General features: G+C 41.0%; 2 protein-coding genes across 16 annotated transcripts in view; both read left to right on the forward strand.

Annotated features, from left to right (window-relative positions):
* The window catches only part of tapt1a (transmembrane anterior posterior transformation 1a), a 20,676-nt gene extending 20,519 nt beyond the window's left edge, over nt 1-157 (forward strand). For all 4 annotated transcript variants that reach the window (XM_058397038.1, XM_058397040.1, XM_058397041.1 and 1 more), the window contains one exon: nt 1-157. This exon is cut by the window's left edge and continues 2,725 nt beyond it. The gene's annotated coding sequence lies outside the window, so the exon portion shown is untranslated.
* Nucleotides 158-4,605: 4,448 nt separating this feature from the next.
* Nucleotides 4,606-20,673, forward strand: part of prom1a (prominin 1a) — a 67,494-nt gene continuing 51,426 nt past the window's right edge. For 5 of the 12 annotated variants that reach the window (XM_058396521.1, XM_058396523.1, XM_058396520.1 and 2 more), the window contains exon 1: nt 4,609-5,110. In XM_058396521.1, the coding sequence (XP_058252504.1) occupies nt 4,882-5,110 (229 nt within the window). In that variant the 5' untranslated portion in view covers nt 4,609-4,881. Of the gene's footprint in view, nt 5,111-20,673 lie in introns of all 12 variants that reach the window. The other 7 variants (XM_058396522.1, XM_058396518.1, XM_058396519.1 and 4 more) reach the window with 4 other exon arrangements.

Genomic DNA, 20,673 nt, shown 5'->3' on the forward strand with positions numbered 1-20,673 from the left:
ATTAAAGCTGATTTTATTTCACAGAGTTTGTCATGTTCAGGTCCAGACTGAATGTCATTGTGCTACATTGAGTTACACCAGCAATGCAGGGACGTGTCTCAATAATTTCATGTGTTTTTGGAAGGGTTAATAAAGATGTTTTCTCGAATAAGCTTTTATTGTCATTTCAACCCTATATATAGCTGACACAGTACACAGTGAAATGAAGCAACATATCTCCAGAACATAGAGCTACAAAACAACACAGAGCTATGGACAGAAAGTAAATTGTTCTAGCTAAATAAAGTGCAAACAGACAATACAAAACAAAACAGTACAGGACACAGATACACAAAACATACACAATATAGATAGAATAGTGCAGAAAATGTGCAAAGTGGGTTCTTATAAATATACACAGATCAGGCATAACATTATGAGCGCTGAGAGGTGAAGTGAATAAGACTGATGATCTCCTCATCATGGCACCTGTTAGTGGGTGGGATATATTAGGCAGCAAGTGAACATTTTGTCCTCAAAGAAACAGGAAAAATGGACAAGCGTAAGGATTTGAGCGAGTTTGACGAAGGGACAGATTGTGATGGCTAGACGACTGGATCAGAGCATCTCCAAAACTGCAGCTCTTGTGGGGTGTTCCCGGTCTGCAGTGACTCAGTATCTATCAAAAGGGGTCCAAGGAAGGAACAGTGGTGAACCGGCGACAGGGTCATGGGCGGCCAAGGCTCATTGATGCACGTGGGGAGTGAAGGCTGGCCCGTGTGATCCGATCCAACAGACGAGCTACTGTTGCCCAAACTGCTGAAGAAGTTAATGCTGGTTCTGATGGAAAGGTGTCAGAATACACAGTGCAGGACGGGTCAGGGCTGTTTTGGCAGCAAAAGGGGGATCAACACAATATTAGGCAGGTGGTCATAATATTATGCCTGATCGGTGTACATGCTTGTAAATATATACATATAGGTGGCAGTTAAAAACAGCAACAGCAACAATTAAATAGTGTGCAAGTATAAGCATGTAAACAGTAATAATGTGGGTGGAGTTATAGATGTATAGATTATGTGTATATAGTTTACGTGTGAGAAAACTGTCGGCTCTTCATCTTTATGCTCTGTGATGAGGTTTATAAATGGTAATGCAGGATAATAGCGTTACACCTCACCTTAAGCATTTCTGCTGCTTGTCTTAAAGCATTAAAGGAGCCGTTCTTCAGACTTATTCTGGCTTTAAAGGTGTGGTCAGTGGTCAAGTGGCAACGTCGCTTCACATCATACATCTGTTCCAGAGTGTGTTATATAGCATTCAGTGGTGCAAACTTTGCATCATTGTGGCTAGCATTGCTTACTTTAATCCTTTTTTTAGTGACTAGTGAATATTTAATTAATTCATTCATTCATTCATTAATAATTATTAAATAATATTAATAATAAAAAAGACATTTAGGGACAAATTTAGCTAAATTTTTTTGAGCTGATGTTAGTGAGAGATCTGTCTCTAAACAGTCATGAATGATTGATCATTTTTTCCCCCTTCTACCTTCATACTATAGTGTGCTTACAATAATTTAATAATATAGCCAAATTCTCACATTTTTATTAGTGTTTAAAGATTTTAGATTATTGCTTTTTTTTAGTAAAAAAAAATTGAGACTGTTTTTTGACTATTTTTCTTTTTTACTTCACATTTTTGTTTACGGAGCCTCAAGGGTTTAAAATAAAATAACAGATGTGCTTGTTTAGCTGCTGGGGGGGGGGGGGCAAAAAATTAATGGATGTTATAATTAAATATAAATACTAATCGATCCTATTCTATTAGATTAATGCATCCAATATTATATCCAATTATTAAATTAGTTTAGTTTTTTTTATTTCATTAGTTTAAAACAAAAAATTTAATTTAATTTAATTTAATTTAATTTAATTTAATTTAATTTAATTTAATTTAATTTAATTTAATTTAATTTAATTTAATAGTTTTACCTTTACTGCTAGTGCCACCATTTGGAAATTACATCAAGGAAATTTTACATTTGCATTTCAGAATTTATTTATTTATTTATTTCAGCTAATTGATAGCAAAATCACTGACTGCACCTTTAATGCCCAGAACATGTGAGTAGTGTGTTGGTGAGTGTCTGTGACCTTCAGACTGGTGTGTGTGTGTGTGTGTGTGTGTGTATTTAATCCAGCTCCAGCCATCCCCGTGCTTCGCTGGGGTTTAGAGGCTTAATCGCCTTACAGAAAACCTCCACTGCCTCACTGTTTCACCTCCCTCTGTGTCTTTCTCTGCCCTTTCCTCTCTCTCTCTCTCTCTCTCTGTCTCTGTCTCTGTCTCTGTCTCTGTCTCTGTCTCTGTCTCTGTCTCTCTGTCTCTATCTCTCTCCCTCTCTCTCTCTGTCCATGATGCCATTTAACACAGTGGTCATGTTTTAGAGCTTTTACAACAGAGCGAGTCCTTGACCTTTTCAGACTCTTTCAGTTCACACGTCCATGAAGATGTGTGCTGTTGATGTACAACAAACCCATTCACCCTGAAGTACGAAGCTGAAAATAAAAATCTTTCTTCATCTTGAGCCAGGAATAATAACGATTTTTTTTACTCCTTCAAGCCTTGTGAAACTTCTACAAACCCTCTAGGAACATATATATTGCAATTTTCTCTCTGTTGCAGAAATAATCAACCAAGACACTTTTGTTGTCCGGAGTTTTCAGCATTAGCTTTCATCTGATCTTCTACTCATCATCATTAAAGTCACCAAAACTTCATCAAAGCACAAATCTAGAAATTTCTAATTCTGGAGAAATCTTTTCGAACATATTGTGAGGTGCCTAATAAATTATTGTGGGATGCGCTAGCTTAGCGGTAGAGGTGTTAGACTAGTGATTGGGATGGTTGAGAGTTTGAATCCCGGGTCCACCAAGCTGCCACTTCCACCCTTAACCTTCGAATGCTTAGTTGTATAAAATGAGAAAGAAATGTAAGTTGCTTTGGATAAGTGTACCTGCCAGAAATTTTAATTTACCATAAGTATTACGCTGTAATGGTGTACAAGACAGTGGTGAGACTGGCCATGCTGTATGGTTTAGAGACAGAGTCACTGAGGAAGAGAGAGGAGTCAGACCTGAAGGTAGCAGAGCTGAAGATGTTGAGGTTCTCTTTGGGAGTGAGACGGTTGGACAGGATTAGGAACATCAGACGGACGGCTCATGCTGGACGTTTGGGGGACAGAGTTAGGGAGAGGCCAGATTAAGATGGTTTGGACATGTTTAGAAGAGAGAGAATGAGTAGGAGAATGTTGGACATGGAGCTGCCAGGCAGGAGGGAAAGAGGAAGGCCAAAGAGGAGGTATATGGATGTAATAAATGAGGATATGAAGCTAGTGGGTGCAAATGTTGAGGATGCAGAAGATAGGGATAGGTGGAGAGAGATGATTCACTGTGGCCACCCCTGAAGGGAAAAGCCCAAAGAAGAAGAAGATTACGCTGTAATGGTGTGGGGATATGGTAGCTTAGTGGTTAAGATGTTGGACTACTGATTAGAAGGTTGTGCGTCCACCAAGCTGCTGCTGCTGGGCCCCTGAGAAAAGCTTTGTGTTTTAGCTTTAGCTAAAAGCTTTTAGCTTTAGCTTTGTGTATAGAGAGCAATAGCTTCTGTTCAGCATTCTTTTTAAATTGAACTCAAATGTTTTTATTACAAATTACATTATCAGCAATTTTTTAGAACAATAATTTCTTAGTATTTGGTGTGTCCCCTTGAGCTAATACAGACTTCTGTGTAAATATACATGGTCAATTTCATATTTTTGCTTGCATTTGAATAGAGATGAGAAAATGTGCCACATCTTCAATACTTCTATATTAAATATATCTAAATTCTGTCCACATAATATCAAAATTGTGTCCACATAATATTTAAATTCTGCCCACATAATATTTAAATTCTGTCCACATAATATTTAAATTCTGTCCACATAATATCAAAATTGTGTCCACATAATATTTAAATTCTGTCCACATAATATCTAAATTCTGTCCACATAATATCAAAATTGTGTCCACATAATATTTAAATTCTGTCCACATAATATCTAAATTCTGTCCACATAATATTTAAATTCTGTCCACATAATATTTAAATTCTGTCCACATAATATCTAAATTCTGTCCACATAATATTTAAATTCTGTCCACATAATATCTAAATTCTGTCCACATAATATCTAAATTCTGTCCACATAATATCTAAATTCTGTCCACATAATATTTAAATTCTGTCCACATAATATTTAAATTCTGTCCACATAATATCTAAATTCTGTCCACATAATATTTAAATTGTGTCCACATAATATTTAAATTCTTCCCACATTATATCTATATTCTGTCCACATAAATTCTGTCCACATAATATCAAAATTCTGTCCACATAATATCTAAATTCTGCCCACATACATGCGACAAATAAAATTCGAATTTGAATTCGAATTTGAATTTGAAAATGATGCAAGTAGCCGCCAGGGGGCAGTGCTTCCACACTGATTTGGAACCGCAGACAGCGTTCATTCCTCATGGAAGAAAAGAAAAAAAATCACGCCGGTGAAGGAGAAGAGAAGAGTGAGAGGAGAGGGAGAGGGAGAGAGAGAGAGAGCACGGCACGCTCACGGCAGAAGACACCGCGGTCATCATGAACCTCTGTACGGAAACGACGACGTGATGCTCGCGCGTGCTGCTTTTTAGAATTATTATTTCTTTTCCATTTTGCCGCATCGCGTGAGTTTGACTCATAACGCGCCCGGAATTTTTTTTTTTTTTTTTTTTTTTGCATTTCTCATCCTCTCCGTGTATTAATCAGGTGAATATTTGCTGAACGCGCACCTGTGCTGTCATGATGTGTACACCGGCCCTGGTGCTGGTGCTCCTCCTCGGCTGCTGCAGCTCGTGCAGCGGTTCGGCTCCCGGAGCTGCTCCTGCCGCCGCGGCATCGTTAGATTTCGGCTCGGTGCCTGGAGGAGTTTATGAAACCGTCGCGTATTACGAGCCCGGCCCGATCGGCCTGCTGTTCAATATGATGCGTGCTTTCCTGCACGTGGTCCAGCCGAACCCGTTTCCACAAGGTAAGCTCTTGAACCTTGAGCCAGTGCTTTGTCCAGGTGATCCTACCTGTCCACTTCCGTCACCTAGGCTGAAACCAAGAGCTACAATTTTTTTTAGTGCAATCCATATAAATGTGTCATAGTTAATACATCAGTGTGTAATCGTTAGGAGAGAGCGGGGTTGGTTGTCAGTTTTCACTCCGCTGTATTTTCCAGGTGTGTATCATACATCTGGATAAAACCCTTTTCATTCATGACTAAAGAGGATACGCAGAAACTGTAACATGTGATGTGTAGATGATATTGACACAAAAAAAAAAAAATAAATAAATAAATAAAAGAAATATAAGTGTGTGTGTATATATATATATATATATATATATTATGAGCAGTGAGAGATGAAGTGAATAACACTGATCTCATCATGGCACCTGTTAGTGGGTGGGATATATTAGGCAGCAAGTCAACATTTTGTCCTCAAAGTTGATGTGTTAGAAGCAGGAAAAATGGGCAAGCGTAAGGATTTGAGCGAGTTTGATGAAGGACCACTGGATCAGAGCATCTCCAAAACTGCAGTTCTTGTGGGGTGTTCCCAGTCTGCAGTGGTCAGTATCTATCAAAAGTATCCTTTAAGTCCTGAAAGTATGACCCATGGAGGCCCCACCTCGCAACTTACAGGACACAAAGGATCTGCTGCTAACGTCTTGGTGCCAGATACCACAGCCCACCTTCAGGAAACTAGTGGAGTCCATGTCTTGACGGGGACCAACACAATATTCTGATATATAGTGTATTGTGAAAATGTTGAGCAGTGAGTAGTTTGCTTGGTTTGTTTTGGTATTATTATAAGTTATGATGGGTCAAATTAATTGAGGCTGGTGTGCTCTGGTCTGATGTGTTAGAAGAACAAAACTAAACATTATGGAAATTTTTGTGGTCAATTAAAAAGTTGTACAAAATATCGTCCACTCTTCTTCTAGTCTCTTCCAATCTTCAGTAACTGTAGTGGGATTCTTAGCAATAACTTTTCTTACCAAGGATTTTCCAGAGATTTTCTGTCTGGGTTAAGATCAGGACACTGCATTGGCTATTTCCTTATTTCAATGTTCTTAGCGTCATGGAACTGCTTTACTCATTTTGCAGCGGGATAAGGGGGCGTTTATCACATGGATAAACATGCAGGCTGATTGGGAGATGCTCACCGGCAAGGAACCACATGGTACTGAAGGAGGTTCTGATAAACATTCACACTGCCAAGTAGCTGTATAAGGAGGTCCAATTCCTGCTGCAGAAAATATCCCTTGCCACTTTCAGGACTGAAGAAATAGTTCAAAGCCCAAACTTCACTTTAGCGATGAGAGCAAGGTCAATTTATTTGGGTAAGATGGGAACCATTATGTTCGGCGTCAAACTGGGAAAAGTCTGTGTGAGTAAAGAAGGAAGGGGAGGAAGTGTTATGGTTTGGGGGATGTTTTCTGCAGGACTAAAGTGGGCTCTAAAATGTTTAGAAACCCCTGTGGTACAGATACTGAAGGACACTGAGGTGTATCTTGGCTGTAAATCTGTCTGTATAGAATTAGGCTTGTGTCCCAGTGTGTCTCACCTGTTAATGAGCTAATCTGTTAATCTGGAATACCATATGCTGATGCAGGTTATTCTCTGCGCGCACACACACACACACACACACACACACACACACAGATGCTTTCAGCTCTAGAAGAGATAAATATGAATTGTTCACATCCTATTCCTGCTGTTAGAAACACAGGTTTAATTAATTCCCTACAAACCAGGCTTCTCCTATTTTTATTTTTCGCAGTGCATTGCTGCTGTGTTTCCCATTTTTCTCACATGGTTCAACACACACACACACACACACACACACGCTTTATCTGCCAAATGATCTCGTCCTCCAGACTTTAACTAAGTCCGCTCTGAACTCCACTTCATATCCAAATAAGGACATGCAGGAAAATATTTAATAAGCAGTTGTCGGAGCGCAATCATTGTGAGTGTTTGGATTTCTCCACTCTCTGGCCTAGATTCTCTCGAGCGCTGTAGCCCTGCGATGTTTGGCGAGATGTCATTCATCTCAGAGATTGGCCTCGTTTCTCCTTTAACCCATTAGGACGATGCTCCTGCAGTCTCTCTATCTCTATCTCTAACTCTGATAACGTACTCTCTTCTGGTTATTGAGTTAATTAGTTTAAATGATTCGCATTCACAAACACTGTTTTGTAGCTAACACTTCGCACTAGCACCATAAGCTCACATATCCAACACTAATGCTACGTTCACATTTGGGTTAAATGAAATGGTTTTTCTTAAAAGCTTGCATTACATGGTCTCTTTTTCTCAAAAGTGATACGATGTACTGTAGATGTTCCTCAGTATAGCACAACCGATATAATTTTGGTTTGCGATTGACGCTAACTCCAGTTTCAGCGTACTTTACCTCATGGGGAGTGTTTTTTTTGGTGATTTATTAGCATATCTGAGGAAAATGTTGATATTTCCTACAGGTTTAGCTCATTTATGCTTCCAGCGTGGCTATATTTTTGGTAGAAAGAGCTTAACAAATACATTTTAGCCTGCTAAATCAATAGAGACAGTCGTTAGACACTGAAGGCTAGCTAGCCAAAAGGACGTTACACTGTAAACATTTTCTGAAAGGGTATGATGCATGCTGGGTAAGGGTATGATGATAGATGATAACGTTGGCGTTTACACAAAACTGAACATTTTTGTGGTCAATTAAAAAGTCGTAGAAAAAATATAGAGACTTCTGGAAATAAGCATAGAAATTGATTGAATGTTCTGCAACAAACTGGAATTTGTTCAGCGTTTATATACACTCACTGGCCACTTTAATAGGAACATCTGTACCATGCTTATTGTGCAATCAGACAAACATCTATCAGCAGTTCAGTTCAATCACAGAGTTCGCACCGAACATCTCAGTTCAATTCAATTTATTTGTGTAGGGCTTTTAACAATGGACATTGTCTCAAAGCAGCTTTTTACAGAAGTATAGAAACGTAGGGAAAAATTTCTAAAGTTTAAAGTTAAATTTATTATTTGTCCTTACATCTCATTGACCAGCCATGGTGTGATTGTTGGGCAGGATCGAGTTTCTCAGAAGCTGCTTATTTTGGGGAATTATCATGCTGAAAACATCCAGTGACCGCAATTGTGTGTTCTCCTTGTTGTGAAAGCGCTCAGAGGAGAACATACAGACAGGACAGCTGACAGGAAGGCTACTATAACTCAAATGACCAGTCTTTGCATCCATGTTGAGCAGAAAATTCACACCATGTCCGACTTTAAGGCGAAAACCACATTGACAGAAATCGAATATATCTAAAAGGTCAATTTGGTGTATATTGTTGACGTTTTCTCTAACTCTGTGTAGTTAGCTAACTCTGTAAACTCCCAGGATGCATCAGCAGCTCCAGAGTTTCGTTCTGCACCCTCATCCTTTCACTGTAGCTACTGAATACCTCAAAAAAGTTACAGAACAATGTTTTCTAAATCAAATAACTGATAATAGGCTAGGACTCCAAGGGGTTAATGCCTACAGTGAATGCTTACCCAGTCGAGGTTACAGAGTTCACAATACGCCACAGTCACAGAAAAGCCGAGTCTGAAACCCTGCCAGAATGCTAATGTGAGAGTGCAGGCTCGCGTTGGCTACGTGTCAAACAGAGCAAGGGGGTGCCAGCTGGGCAGCTTCGCTTAGGGGCACTGAGGACTTGTCACAGATGGCAGCCTGTGTGGCATGTCTGTGGGCACTCCGACCCTCGCTGGCCGCTGCCGCCTCCAGAGAGCCTACCAACACCATTCTCCAGTTACACAATGCCCCTCTCTCTCTCTCGCTCTCTGTCTTTTGTCCTTCGATTAGTGCTCTTGTCCAATATTCTTCAAGGCTGTTTTTTCCCCCAACTGATCTGTTTTACAGGTGAGCGTCTAAAAATAGCAACATTAAAAGACAATGGACATTGATACATTTTCTTCCACAGAGACGGAAAAAATATCCAAGCCCCTGCCTGGGTCCGTGTTTAGTATGAAAGCCTATTGATTTTACAGATGTGCTTTTAGACAATAGTGCTAATGAGATTAATAAAGGAATAAACCACGTGAAGACGTGCATCACAGCAACTCTGATGGTTAAGGGCGTTCTTAAGGTATGACAAAAAGAGGCTTAATGCTTTAAAAACAAAAAGCGACTAAAACAAGACTTTTATAGAGTAGGGTGTTGATTTTTGGCTCATCTACAAGTAGCATAAACATTGCAGAGAAAAGAGCTTAAAAATGATGGACAACCCTCATGTTTATTTCATGAGAAAGCAGGATTCAGAGGTCAGGCATGCTCGCTCGTGGCGTTTGATGGGGGCAGGTTGTGTAGTGTGAGCATTTTTAATATTTTCAAAATTGTGTCTACGAGGCATTAGGGAATATGATAGTGTAGTGGTTAAGGTGTCGGATTACTGATTGGACGATTGTGAGTCTGAATCCCAGTTCAACCAAGCTGCCACCGCTGGGCCCTTGAGCAAGAGCTCAGTTGTATAAAAAAATGAGATAAAATGTAAGTTGCTCTGGATAAGGACGTCTGCCAAATGTAGGGTTATGGGTTTATTGGTTTAACGTCTGGACATGTTACATCTGATCTGTTTTATAATATTCCTTCCAATATATTCCATTTATCTCTAATATTACTTATAGAAGCCATTCCATTTATTTTGGCCTGACTTGAGAGAGAGCCTCAGTAAGTCTTCTTTGTCTTTATGACATCTGTAATGCCTGCGCTGCTAACATGCTCCTGGATCTCCTGGGGCATCGTCTTTTGACTCAGTGTGGTGCCAGCTGAGTGCCTGCAGCCTTGAATGCATTCTTCATTTAGGGTATTTATATGTATATATATATAATATATGTCTGTTCATATTACATCTATCTATCCATCCATTTTCTCAACCTACACCAACCAACCTGGTAGGGAGCCTGGAGCTACACCATATTGACAAAAGTTTTGGGACATCATGGCCTCAGGTGTATAAAATCAAGCACCTAGGCATGCAGACTGCTTCTACAAACATTTGTGAAAGAATGGGTCGCCCTCAGGAGCTCAGTGAATTCAAGCGTGATACCATGATTGGTTGCCACCTGTGCAATAAGTCCATTTGTGAAATTTCCTCACTGCTAAATATTCCACAGTCAACTGTTATTGGTATTATAACAAAGTGGAAGCAATTGAGAACAACAGCCACGAAGTGATGAAGTCCATGAAAAATCACAGAGCGGGGTCAGCGCATGCTGAGAAGCACAGTGCACAGAAGTCACCAGGTCAATAGCTACACACCTCCAGACTTCTTGTAGCCTACAGATTAGCTCAGGAACAGTGTATAGAGAGCTTCATGGACTGGGTTTCCATGGCCGAGCAGCTGCATCCAAGCCTTACATCACCAAGTGCAATGCAAAGCATCGGATGCAGTGGTGTGAAGCACGCCGCCACTGGACTCTAGAGCAGTGGAGACGCGTTCTCTGGAGTGATGAATCATGCTTTTCTGTCTGGCAATCCAGTGGACGAGTCTGGGTTTGGCGAGTGCCAGGAGAATGGTACTTTCCTGACTACATTGTGCCAAGTGTAAAGTTTGGTGGAGGCGGATTATGGTGTGGGGCTGTTATTCAGGGGTTGGGTTGGCCCCTTAGTTCCAGTGAAAGGAACTCTCAATGCTTCAGCATAACAAGACATTTTGGACAATTTCATGCTCCCAACTTTGGGATGACCCCTTCCTGTTCCAACATGACTGAGCACCAGTGCACAAAGCAAGGTCCATAAAGACATGGGTGAGTGAGTTTGGTGTGGAGGAACTTGACTAACCTGCACAGAGTCCTGACCTCAACCTGATAGAACACCTTTGGGATGAATTAGAGTGGAGACTGCGAGCCAGGACTTCTCGTCCAACATCAGTGCCTGACCTCACAAATGCGCTTCTAGAGGAATGGTCAAAAAATTCCCATAAACACACTCCTAAACCTTGGGAAAAGCCTTCCCAGAAGAGGTGAACAGGGGACACAATCACATATACTCTGACTCTCCCATTTACATTTGTCTAGTTTTGAGATACCGGTCTGCGTACAATGCATGTCTTTGGACTGAGAAGAAAACTGGAGAACCTAGAGGAAACACCGTCACACTTTTTTTTGTTTATTTAAGAATATATATGTATAATATAATGAACTCAGATGTTGAGCTAATTTATGAGCTGCTCAGCGGCTCCATCTGAGCATCTGTTTATGACTGTAGAAAGGACATTATTCATAATCACGGTGTCACGCAAATGAGGATGAGGTTCCCTTTTGAGTCTGGTTTCTCTCAAGGTTTCTTGCTCTTACCATCTAAGGGAGTTTTTCCTCGCCAGGGTCACCTCAGGCTGGCTCATTAAGGATTAATACAAATACATTAAAAATATAAGTCCAATATTAATCTTGAACTTTTTGTACTGTTTCTTATGTCCTGAAAAGCTGCTTTGAGACAAGGTTAAAAGCGCTATGCAAATAAAATGGAATGGATTTGAATAGCATAGCTTTTTGTCTGTTTGTAGTTACATTTAATGCTACAGAACATCCTATTATTTGTCATTGCATCATCAGCCTCTTTCCTGTTAGACAACAAGACAAAAAAAATAGCTACCTTTTATGGTGAGGAGAAAAATAAAGGCTGTAAGCAGATTTTGGTGATTCAGACATGTGGGATTTTGTTATTTCTGATCATATCCCGGCTGTTACTAGGCAAAAAGCCAATCTGAGCAGTAAAGGAACACTGAAAGAGGTTCTCGGTTCCTTTTCGAAAGGATGCTCTAAACGTGGTATGTGCCTTGCATCAGCTTTGCATCTCCGAGGCTTATGAGCCGTGCCTGTGATTAAGTGGTTTTGATATTCCAGTCATGCACAGCAGATGTTGCTAGTAAAGAATAATCCTTTATACATTTACAGCCAGACCTCGAAGATCTAATAAATGCATTAGCTGTGTACAGGAAATGAAGCTTGAATGATTGTGTGTGTTAGTTTGCATCTAGAATAAGTTGTTTATTGCAGCCTTTATATGCCACATATACATTACTGCACAGTGAAATTCTTTCCTCACATTTCCCATCCTTGGAGGTTGGGGTCAGTGCACAGGGTCAGCCATGATGCAGAGCAGGGGGTCTTGGTCAAGGGTCCAGCAGTGGCAGCTTAGCAGTGCTGGAGCTTGATCCCGGATCTTCTGATCAACACCCCAGAGCCTTAACCAATTGAGCTGCTACCCAAACCCCCACTGGGGGCTTTTTCTACTGGACAAATACTAAAAGACAAATACTTTTCTCCTATCAAATTGCAAGCACAGGACTCTTCTTTGAAACTCCTACCAGTGAAAACACACTATTGTGGAGTTTTATTGTTTTTGCTTTCATTTCTGCAGTCGCAAAATGGTGGAGGAGTTGTAGTGATTTAAATGAAGTGATGTAGTGCTTTTCTCTCTTTTGTGCCTCACTGCAGAAGGGAAAGAAACTGTTGGTACTTTGTTTAGTTTGACAGTGATTTTCAGAGGAGTTAGTTAATCTGTCCTTCACACACACACACACACACACTTTTTCCCTGTCGCTTATATATTGTGTAGGTTGGATTTCTCCCAGAAAAGAAAGAAAGGCTTTAACCGAGCTCATACGACAGAAAGCCTGGTCCAATGTACAGCCTCCGGTTATGCAACTGAATCTTTTTTTTATTTTTAGATAAGCTCTCCAGATCCAGACTGCACCTCCTTCTCCTTCACAGGGCCAACAGGGCATCTTTTTCCTCAAATCCATCTAATGGAGTTTTCTCCTGAAGTAGTGTATCATCTACGTTGAAAAGTGAACTTAAGATAAGAGAGCAGCTATAAGAGCGTGAGCTGAGCGTAATTCAGTAATGCCACAGGTAGAGAGAGGACTCGGAAAAAGGACCGAGGCTGAGATTCGACGTTAACCCGGGTACGAGATGCATCTTGGTGTGTAAGTTTGTTGTGTATGAGGTTTCACAGATGATCAGTAGTTCAGTGATTTTTGTTCATTTAGCTGGTGGTCGGGATTGTGATAAGCTGGAGCTTGGAATACAGCCTAGATGGGACATCTCTCATGCACACTCGCGTTTATATGAATCTTTGGAAGGTGGGTGGGAATCGGAAATCCCAGGGGAAACCAGCAAGGGAGAACGGGATTTTCCCAGTCGTCCCACACATCACTTTCATTTCACCTGAACCAGTTGCACTCCTCCAACGTGTCATATTCACCCTCAGTCAAACTCCCCATTGTTTTTCTTAATGATCTTGTTAGAAATGATAGAATATTCTGCACGTTCTTATACAGAGGTAACTGGTACGGATAAGTTTGGTAAGTGTGTGTGTGTTTGTGAGGGAATGAGAGAGAGAGAGAAATTAAAAAATGTAGAAGGATCCGAGCTGATGAATGGAGAGTTTGTGCAGCGTTTCACTCCCACTCTCAGCTCCGTGTCACTCTGTGCTGAAGGCACGCACTGCGTCGGCCGGTCCGAGCAAATCAACACTGACATGGTCAGCTGGAATTAGAAATGAAGCTCAAGTGGTGGTGTTCTTCACCCTAACAGAGAGATTTCAGTGTGTGGAGGCTGTGTGTGTGTGTGTGTGTGTGTGTGTGTGTGAAGGGGGAGGGGTTGTGTGTAGGTGCGTGTGTGTGGGTTTCTGTGTAGGGGTGTGTCTCCTATGATGCACACAGTGCAGTGCTCATCATAAAATGTAATGTAAAAAACAGGATCATTTAATTTGTTTATCTTTATTTTAAATCAAATAGAAAGCTGTGGTTTTCTGAAACTGACGGACGTGGAGGCCATGCCTCCCTCACTAAGATTGACTCTCCAAGGCCTGAACTTGACATATAGAGGCCACACCTTCTTCACTGAAATTCAAAGACATAGAAGCCATGCCTCCTTTACTGAACTTGACAGACATAGAAGCCACACCTCCTTCACTAAGACTATCACAGAGGCCACGCCTCCTTCACTGAAACTGATAGCCACAGAGACCATGCCTGATTCACTACCATCAATAGGCACATAGGCCACGCCTCATTCACTGAAACTGATAGCCACAGAGGCCACGCCTCCTTTACTAAGAATTTTTCTCAGAGAGGCCACACCTCCTTCATAAGATTGACTGTCACAAAAGCCAAACTCTATCACTAAACAATGCACCGAAGCCACACCTCCTTCACTGAAATTCACAGACATAGAGGCCATGCCTCCTTCACTGAAACTGATAGCCACAGAGACCACACCTCCTTCACTAAAATCAACAGACCCATAGGCCACGCCTCTTTCACTGCAACTGATAAGCACAAAGACCCCGCCTCCTTTATTAAAATCAGCAAACCCAAAGGCCACGCCTCTTCTACTGGAACTGATAAGCACAAAGACCACGCCTCCTTCACTAAAATCAGCAAACCCAAAGGCCACGCCTCTTCTACTGCAACTGATAAGCACAAAGACCACACCTCCTTCACTAAAATCAACAGACCCATAGGCCACGCCTCTTCCACTGCAACTGATAAGCACAAAGACCACACCTCCTTTACTAAAATCAACAGACCCATAGGCCACGCCTCTTCCACTGCAACTGATAAGCACAAAGACCACACCTCCTTTACTAAAATCAACAGGCACATAGGCCACACATCCTTCACTGAAACTGATAAGCTCAAAGACCACGCCTCTTTCAATAAAATCACAGACCCATAGGCCGTGCCTCCTTAACTGAACCTGACAGACACAGAGGCCACACCTTCACTGAAAAAAGAACACAGAGGCCACGCCTTCTTTACTGGGCATGACCTCAGTGCTTACACTTCATTCATTTATCATCATACCTTTCTCTGTATCTAATGGAGCAGGAATCTGATTGGTCAGCCATTTTCATCTGACAAAGTGATTGGCTGTCTTTACTGAATACTTTGTACATTTGTGAGGATATAAACAGCCTTTGTATAAAAAAAAGGCCAGTTAATCAGTAGAGGGATTTCTTCTCATCACCCGTCTCTTGGGACTTCATTCCCCTCTAAATAGACCGGCAGACTGCAATTAATTTTAACGTCAGATTATGACTCCTTCATTCCCAGCTGGTTTGTTTACAGCATCCAGAAGCCTTGTTAAGAGGCACATGGCTATCTCTAACGTCAGAGCAGTGTCCCTGTGGAAATCATTAATATTGTTTCTCTGTGGAACACTTTTCCGTACATGGGATTTCAACAGGTCACAGCATATCTCCGGAGGATAACACATTTCAACAGAGATTTAAAGAACAAGAGGAAAAAGACCAAATCCTGGAGAATGAATCATTTAAACATTACATGTTTCATGGTTCATGTTTGAGATCTATTCAGCCCTACTGAAGAAAAATGCAATATCTGGCAACGTTTTTTTTTGTAGATTAAATGAATATCCAGTGGTTGCTATTAAACAGTCCTTTATTTAATGTTACCTACTAGGTTTTTTTCTGTTCCTGGGTTAAAATATGAAGCAGTCTCAGGACCTAAAGCAGCGAACTGAGTGACTTTTATCTGTCAGTGATCTGAACTCATCTCTCCTCTGCCTTATAAACAACAACAACAACAAAATCTTAGTTTTTGTGCTACTAAAATTGGAAACTAGCAGCACTTCATGATGTAGAAATAGACTGGCAGGTCATCAGCTGGTCCAGATCAGGCTGAGAAGGTGAAAGACACACACACACACACACACACACACAATGGGTGTGAAACTAAAATGAACACATTCAGAGCAAAAAAGGGGGTTATTTTTATTGTAAATGTAACACACACTGTTTGTTTTATTCAGAGGCCAGCTTTAAAAGATTGACCTAATAAACACTGACCTACTGAGACAATTCACTATTATCCATCATTACGTCATCTGTTTTCCAGGATTTCCCTGTATTATAAGTGGAGTGAGTAAATGTTGAATCCATTGTGCAGTATTTCCTCCATAAACAGAGTAGAGCATGTGATGATGATGATGATGATGTAGGTATAGTCTGGGACTTTCCTTGTCTCTCTCTCTCTCAGCACTGCTGAGCTGACCAGGTGGTCGTGAGATGACATTAACATAGTCTTAGGTTTCCTTTTCCAAGGTTTATGAGCCTTGAGGTAAAGAGAGAGAGAGAAGGAGCAACAAACAGTGAGATGGGAAGCAGCATGTAGAAACAAAGAGGTAGACAATGATGGAAAAAAGAGAGGGAGGAGTGACAAAGACACAGAATGGGATGGAGAGAGTAAGGAGAAGAGTGAGATAAACAGAGAGAGAGAGAGAGGAATATTGTGCGATATACAGGAGTAGACTGACAGAGAGACAGAGACATGGATGAAAAGAGAGAGGGAGAGGGAGCAACAGACAAAGAGAAATGGGAAGCAATAGGAGGTAGAGAGAGAGAGAGGAATATGATGAGACATACAAGAAGAGAGTGACAGAGAGACAGAGACATTTATGGAGAGAGAGAGGGAGCAACAGACAGAAAGCGACGGAGAGAGAGAAAGAGACAAAAAGTGAGACGGGAAGCAGCATGTAAAGACAGAGGTAGACAATGATGGAAAAAAGAGAGGGCGAAGTGACAAAGACACAGAGATGGATGGAGAGCGTAAGGAGAAGAGTGAGATAACCGAGAGAGAGAGAAATAGATAGACAGAGACAGATACTGTACAGAGACAAATATGGAAAGCGACAAGGGTGACAGACAGACAGACAGAGAGAAGGAGAAAGAGAGGTAGGGAGTAGTCAGCAGATAGAAATGGAGAAAGACAGGAAGAGATAGAGAGACCGACAGACAAAGATGGAATGACGGAGACAGTTACGGAAAGCCAGACAGAGAATGACAGGGAGACAAGAAAGGTTGATGGAGAGAAAGAGCAAGAGACAAGGCCGAGGGTGGAGAGATATGGACAAACTTGCAGAAAGTCAGGGAGAGATGCTGATGGATGGATAGAGGGACACAAACAGACAGAGCAAAGGAAAGAAGGAAAGACAGACATGGAGAGAAAGGAAGAAAGAAAGAGCTTCAGTGACGGAGGTGTGAGAGAAATTTGCAGGTACAAAATGTTTCTCCTTCATTTTGAACCTTTAAGTAGAAACGCCTCCAATTTCATACTCATTCGTCCAAATACACAAAGCAACCATCATCATTTAAAACACGGACTCATCTCCAGAGCCTGTAAACCAATCAGCTTGCACGTTTTTTGCCGCATTCTCACGTTTAATGCTCAAGTCAGATCCACAGTGTAAATCATCACATCTTCAAATATAACAAGCTGTTCCCTGAAGAGCATCAATCATGAACCTCCTTCCTAACCCCTGTTTGCTTTACAGTGCTCAAACTCCAACTCTCATATCTCTCATATCTGATTCTCTCATTTTTTCCCATTTTTTTTCTTCTCGATGCCGATTGCGCCAAAATAATCGTATCTGAAAACTAGTTTCTGTTGCCTGCTTCATTAACCTTGAATGTGGCCCTAAAAATAAAGCAGATGCTTTGGTTTGAATTCGGGATGTATGTAGGGCATGGTTCGTAGCGCTGCATCAGGGTCTGAATTATATATAACATTTTTTAGTTATAAAAAGCAGACAAACAACATACAGTGGAACCTCTGTAAGAGAAAGCCCTTACTTATGAATTTTCGCTGTAAGAATTTCAATTTTGCGTCGGCATATGAGCATTTTTGGCATGTAAACGAACAGAAACCGAACATTGCGCATACGTCCCTTCAAAACTTGTTTTTGTCAGTGGAAATCCAAGCGAAGCCAACGGAAGCAAGTTTACGAATTTTATGTATTTTTTTCAGTCAGCAAAAGCTGTTCAGAAAAAAGGGTCCACCCACGAAACCAACGTTGCATGCTTTCAAAAGCTAGGTGATTTTTCGTGTGGTTTTTTGTTGACAGATTGATGCCGTGGGCGGTCTGTTCTATTTTTAGCCCAAGCTTGGTGGCACGACTTCCTGTGAGGACCCTTGACATGGAATGCTTGGCTTGGGTCAGTTCTTTGTAAGCAGCCTTACAGTTTACATACGCTTCGTCTTGGTCATATTTTTGAGGTGGCTGGAACGGATTATCTGTGTTTACATTATTTCTTATGGGAAAATTTGTTTCGCAATACAAATTTACGCCCTAAGAGTTTGCCTCCAGATAGAATTAAATTCGTATGCCGAGGTTCCACTGTACTGTATTATGCAGGATGTTTACTGCTGCACATATGCTTTACTAGCTAAAACATATATATAGAATTAATTGTATATTTTAAATAAAAAATAATGTGTCTTTTGAGCTACCCAGCTGGCTGACATGCCACAAATTGAGCGTTGCTTCTTCAGGATCTGTTTCTTCTAGCGGGGCGAAAAATAAACATGGCATGTTGAGTCCGAAATGTCACTTGATACTTACTTGAATTTAATTTCTTGTCTATAGAACTCAATATCACACTAATTTTCTTTTTACCTTGTGCAGGATCTGATCATTACATGCATTTCCATTGTATATATTCAGAACAGAAGGTTGTGAATGGGTTGTGAATCCTAGGTCCACCAAGCTGCCACTGTTGGGCCCTTAACCCTCAAATGCTCAGTTGTATAAAATGGGATAAAAATGTAAGTCGTTCTGGATAAGGGCGTGTGCCAAATGCCGTAAATGTGAACCAAATTATTGGCAAAACAATGCAGTAACTTCTACCAAAGAAAAAGTAGGAGCATGTGATACTAAGGACAGTGTTGACCATAGACCTATAAGGCAAGCCAAAATGGACAATAAAGTATAAAGCATAAAGAGACAGAATCAGGTCAGATCCCCAAATCTGATCGGATGCTCCGGTCACTTTCCATTCACGATGAGTGCTGTGTGTTCTTCCATCTTTAATATAATTCTGTCATGGAAGGGTGACTGAATATCCATGTACTAAGGCTGCTGTAAAATCATTTATATAGTATTGTCTTCAGGGATATTTCCTGCAGTGATCACCATTCCTGCCTCAGTGTGTTTTATTATGCTTTCTGCTTCCTGTGCACCCACCCACCCACATCCCTGCACTGATATTTATTAAAAATAATGCAGAAACAGAATATTATGCAGATGATGTCCCCAGGGAGACCTGTGCTGGTGGTGTGCACAGCAGAATCAATGGATTCAACCACCTAAGCTAACAAAGTCTGCATTAATCAGTGTGGGGAAAGTGTTGTGTGTTAGAATAATTACTGGCCTCCCGGGAGTGATGATGCTCTTTGGTCGAAAATGCCTGTGAAGTCCACAGAAGATTAGTGGTTTAGTCACATTCCTTCTTTTCATTTACATTCCGAACATGCCGGCGAATTAAAGCGGGTCCTTTAGCCTGCTATGCCGCAGGAGCGTTGCTTATTCGTTGATATGATGCTTTTATTCAGAAGCAGAATCCAGCACAAACACAGAGCTCACGCTGATGCAAGTGCTGCACCGACGGATCATAAACAAGAGCAAGACAGACAGCGTTAATAGAAAGAAAGGTTCATTCTTGATTATCCAAGTCCCCATGGAAGCAGATTTGCTGTTTTGTGGCTTTTAGGATTAATATGTCAGCCGAAAGGTTAACTATAAGCTACTGTGCTCCAAAACAAGGACATTTTCATTTCTCGTTAGATTTTCTGTCCATTCGGATGCCTTCTAGAATCAGGAGTGTCCTGTCCCCGGCATTTTGCCGAAGCTGCTCTGGCTGATTGAGAGAACTCAAATCAGCAAGCATGGGTCAGAAACATGGCTGGAAGCTAGTTAAGACAGAAATAGCCTCATGAATACATTCACTTTGAATAACTGATGAAGGAGGTAGAGATCTTCCTCCACAAGTGACTTCAGTAAATGTCAAGTACATGCTACATGGGCTGTAAGGTAAGCTAAACACTATTGCCTATTGAAAAAGGGGAGGAGCTACTCGAGCTATATCCCCTCCCTGACTTCCTGTTTCAGTGGAAATGACTTCAGAATAATAACGGACTTCACAAAGGGCTCTTCAGGTTGTGCTCCAGGTAATTCTTAAAGTTTCCATGTAGAGCTCTTTAACAGAGTGAAGCACCATTAATCATCTAAAGAAGCCTTGAGGAAGCAGTGTGTGAAGATACTAATAAACATTATACACTTTTTTCATCCAAGACTGAAGAGCAGATACTTTAGCAGGATATTTGATCCAGGGAACTGATCTCTGATACACTGTCACTAGCTTTAATCCTGTTTTTTACACCTGTGAGGCAGGGTCTTCCTGGTCCACATGACGTATCACACTTTATGAACTTTTCATGTGAACTGTGCTCTGTTTTATGCTACCGTCAGTGTAAAAGCCTCAAACGCACTGGAACCAGACCTTTTGGTCCAAACCAGTGTGTGATCGCTGTGTTCACACCTGCCCTTAAAAACACACCAGAGTTTGATTCAAACAGACTAATTAGGAAATAAGTAAAAGTACACTAAGAGATTAACAGTGTCTCTCTAGCAGTCCTGTGACTTAAACCCATGATTTTTTTGGGAAATTGCAAACCAAAGAA

Source organism: Hemibagrus wyckioides, linkage group LG08 (assembly GCF_019097595.1).
Source record: "Hemibagrus wyckioides isolate EC202008001 linkage group LG08, SWU_Hwy_1.0, whole genome shotgun sequence".
NCBI classification, from domain to species: domain Eukaryota; kingdom Metazoa; phylum Chordata; class Actinopteri; order Siluriformes; family Bagridae; genus Hemibagrus; species Hemibagrus wyckioides.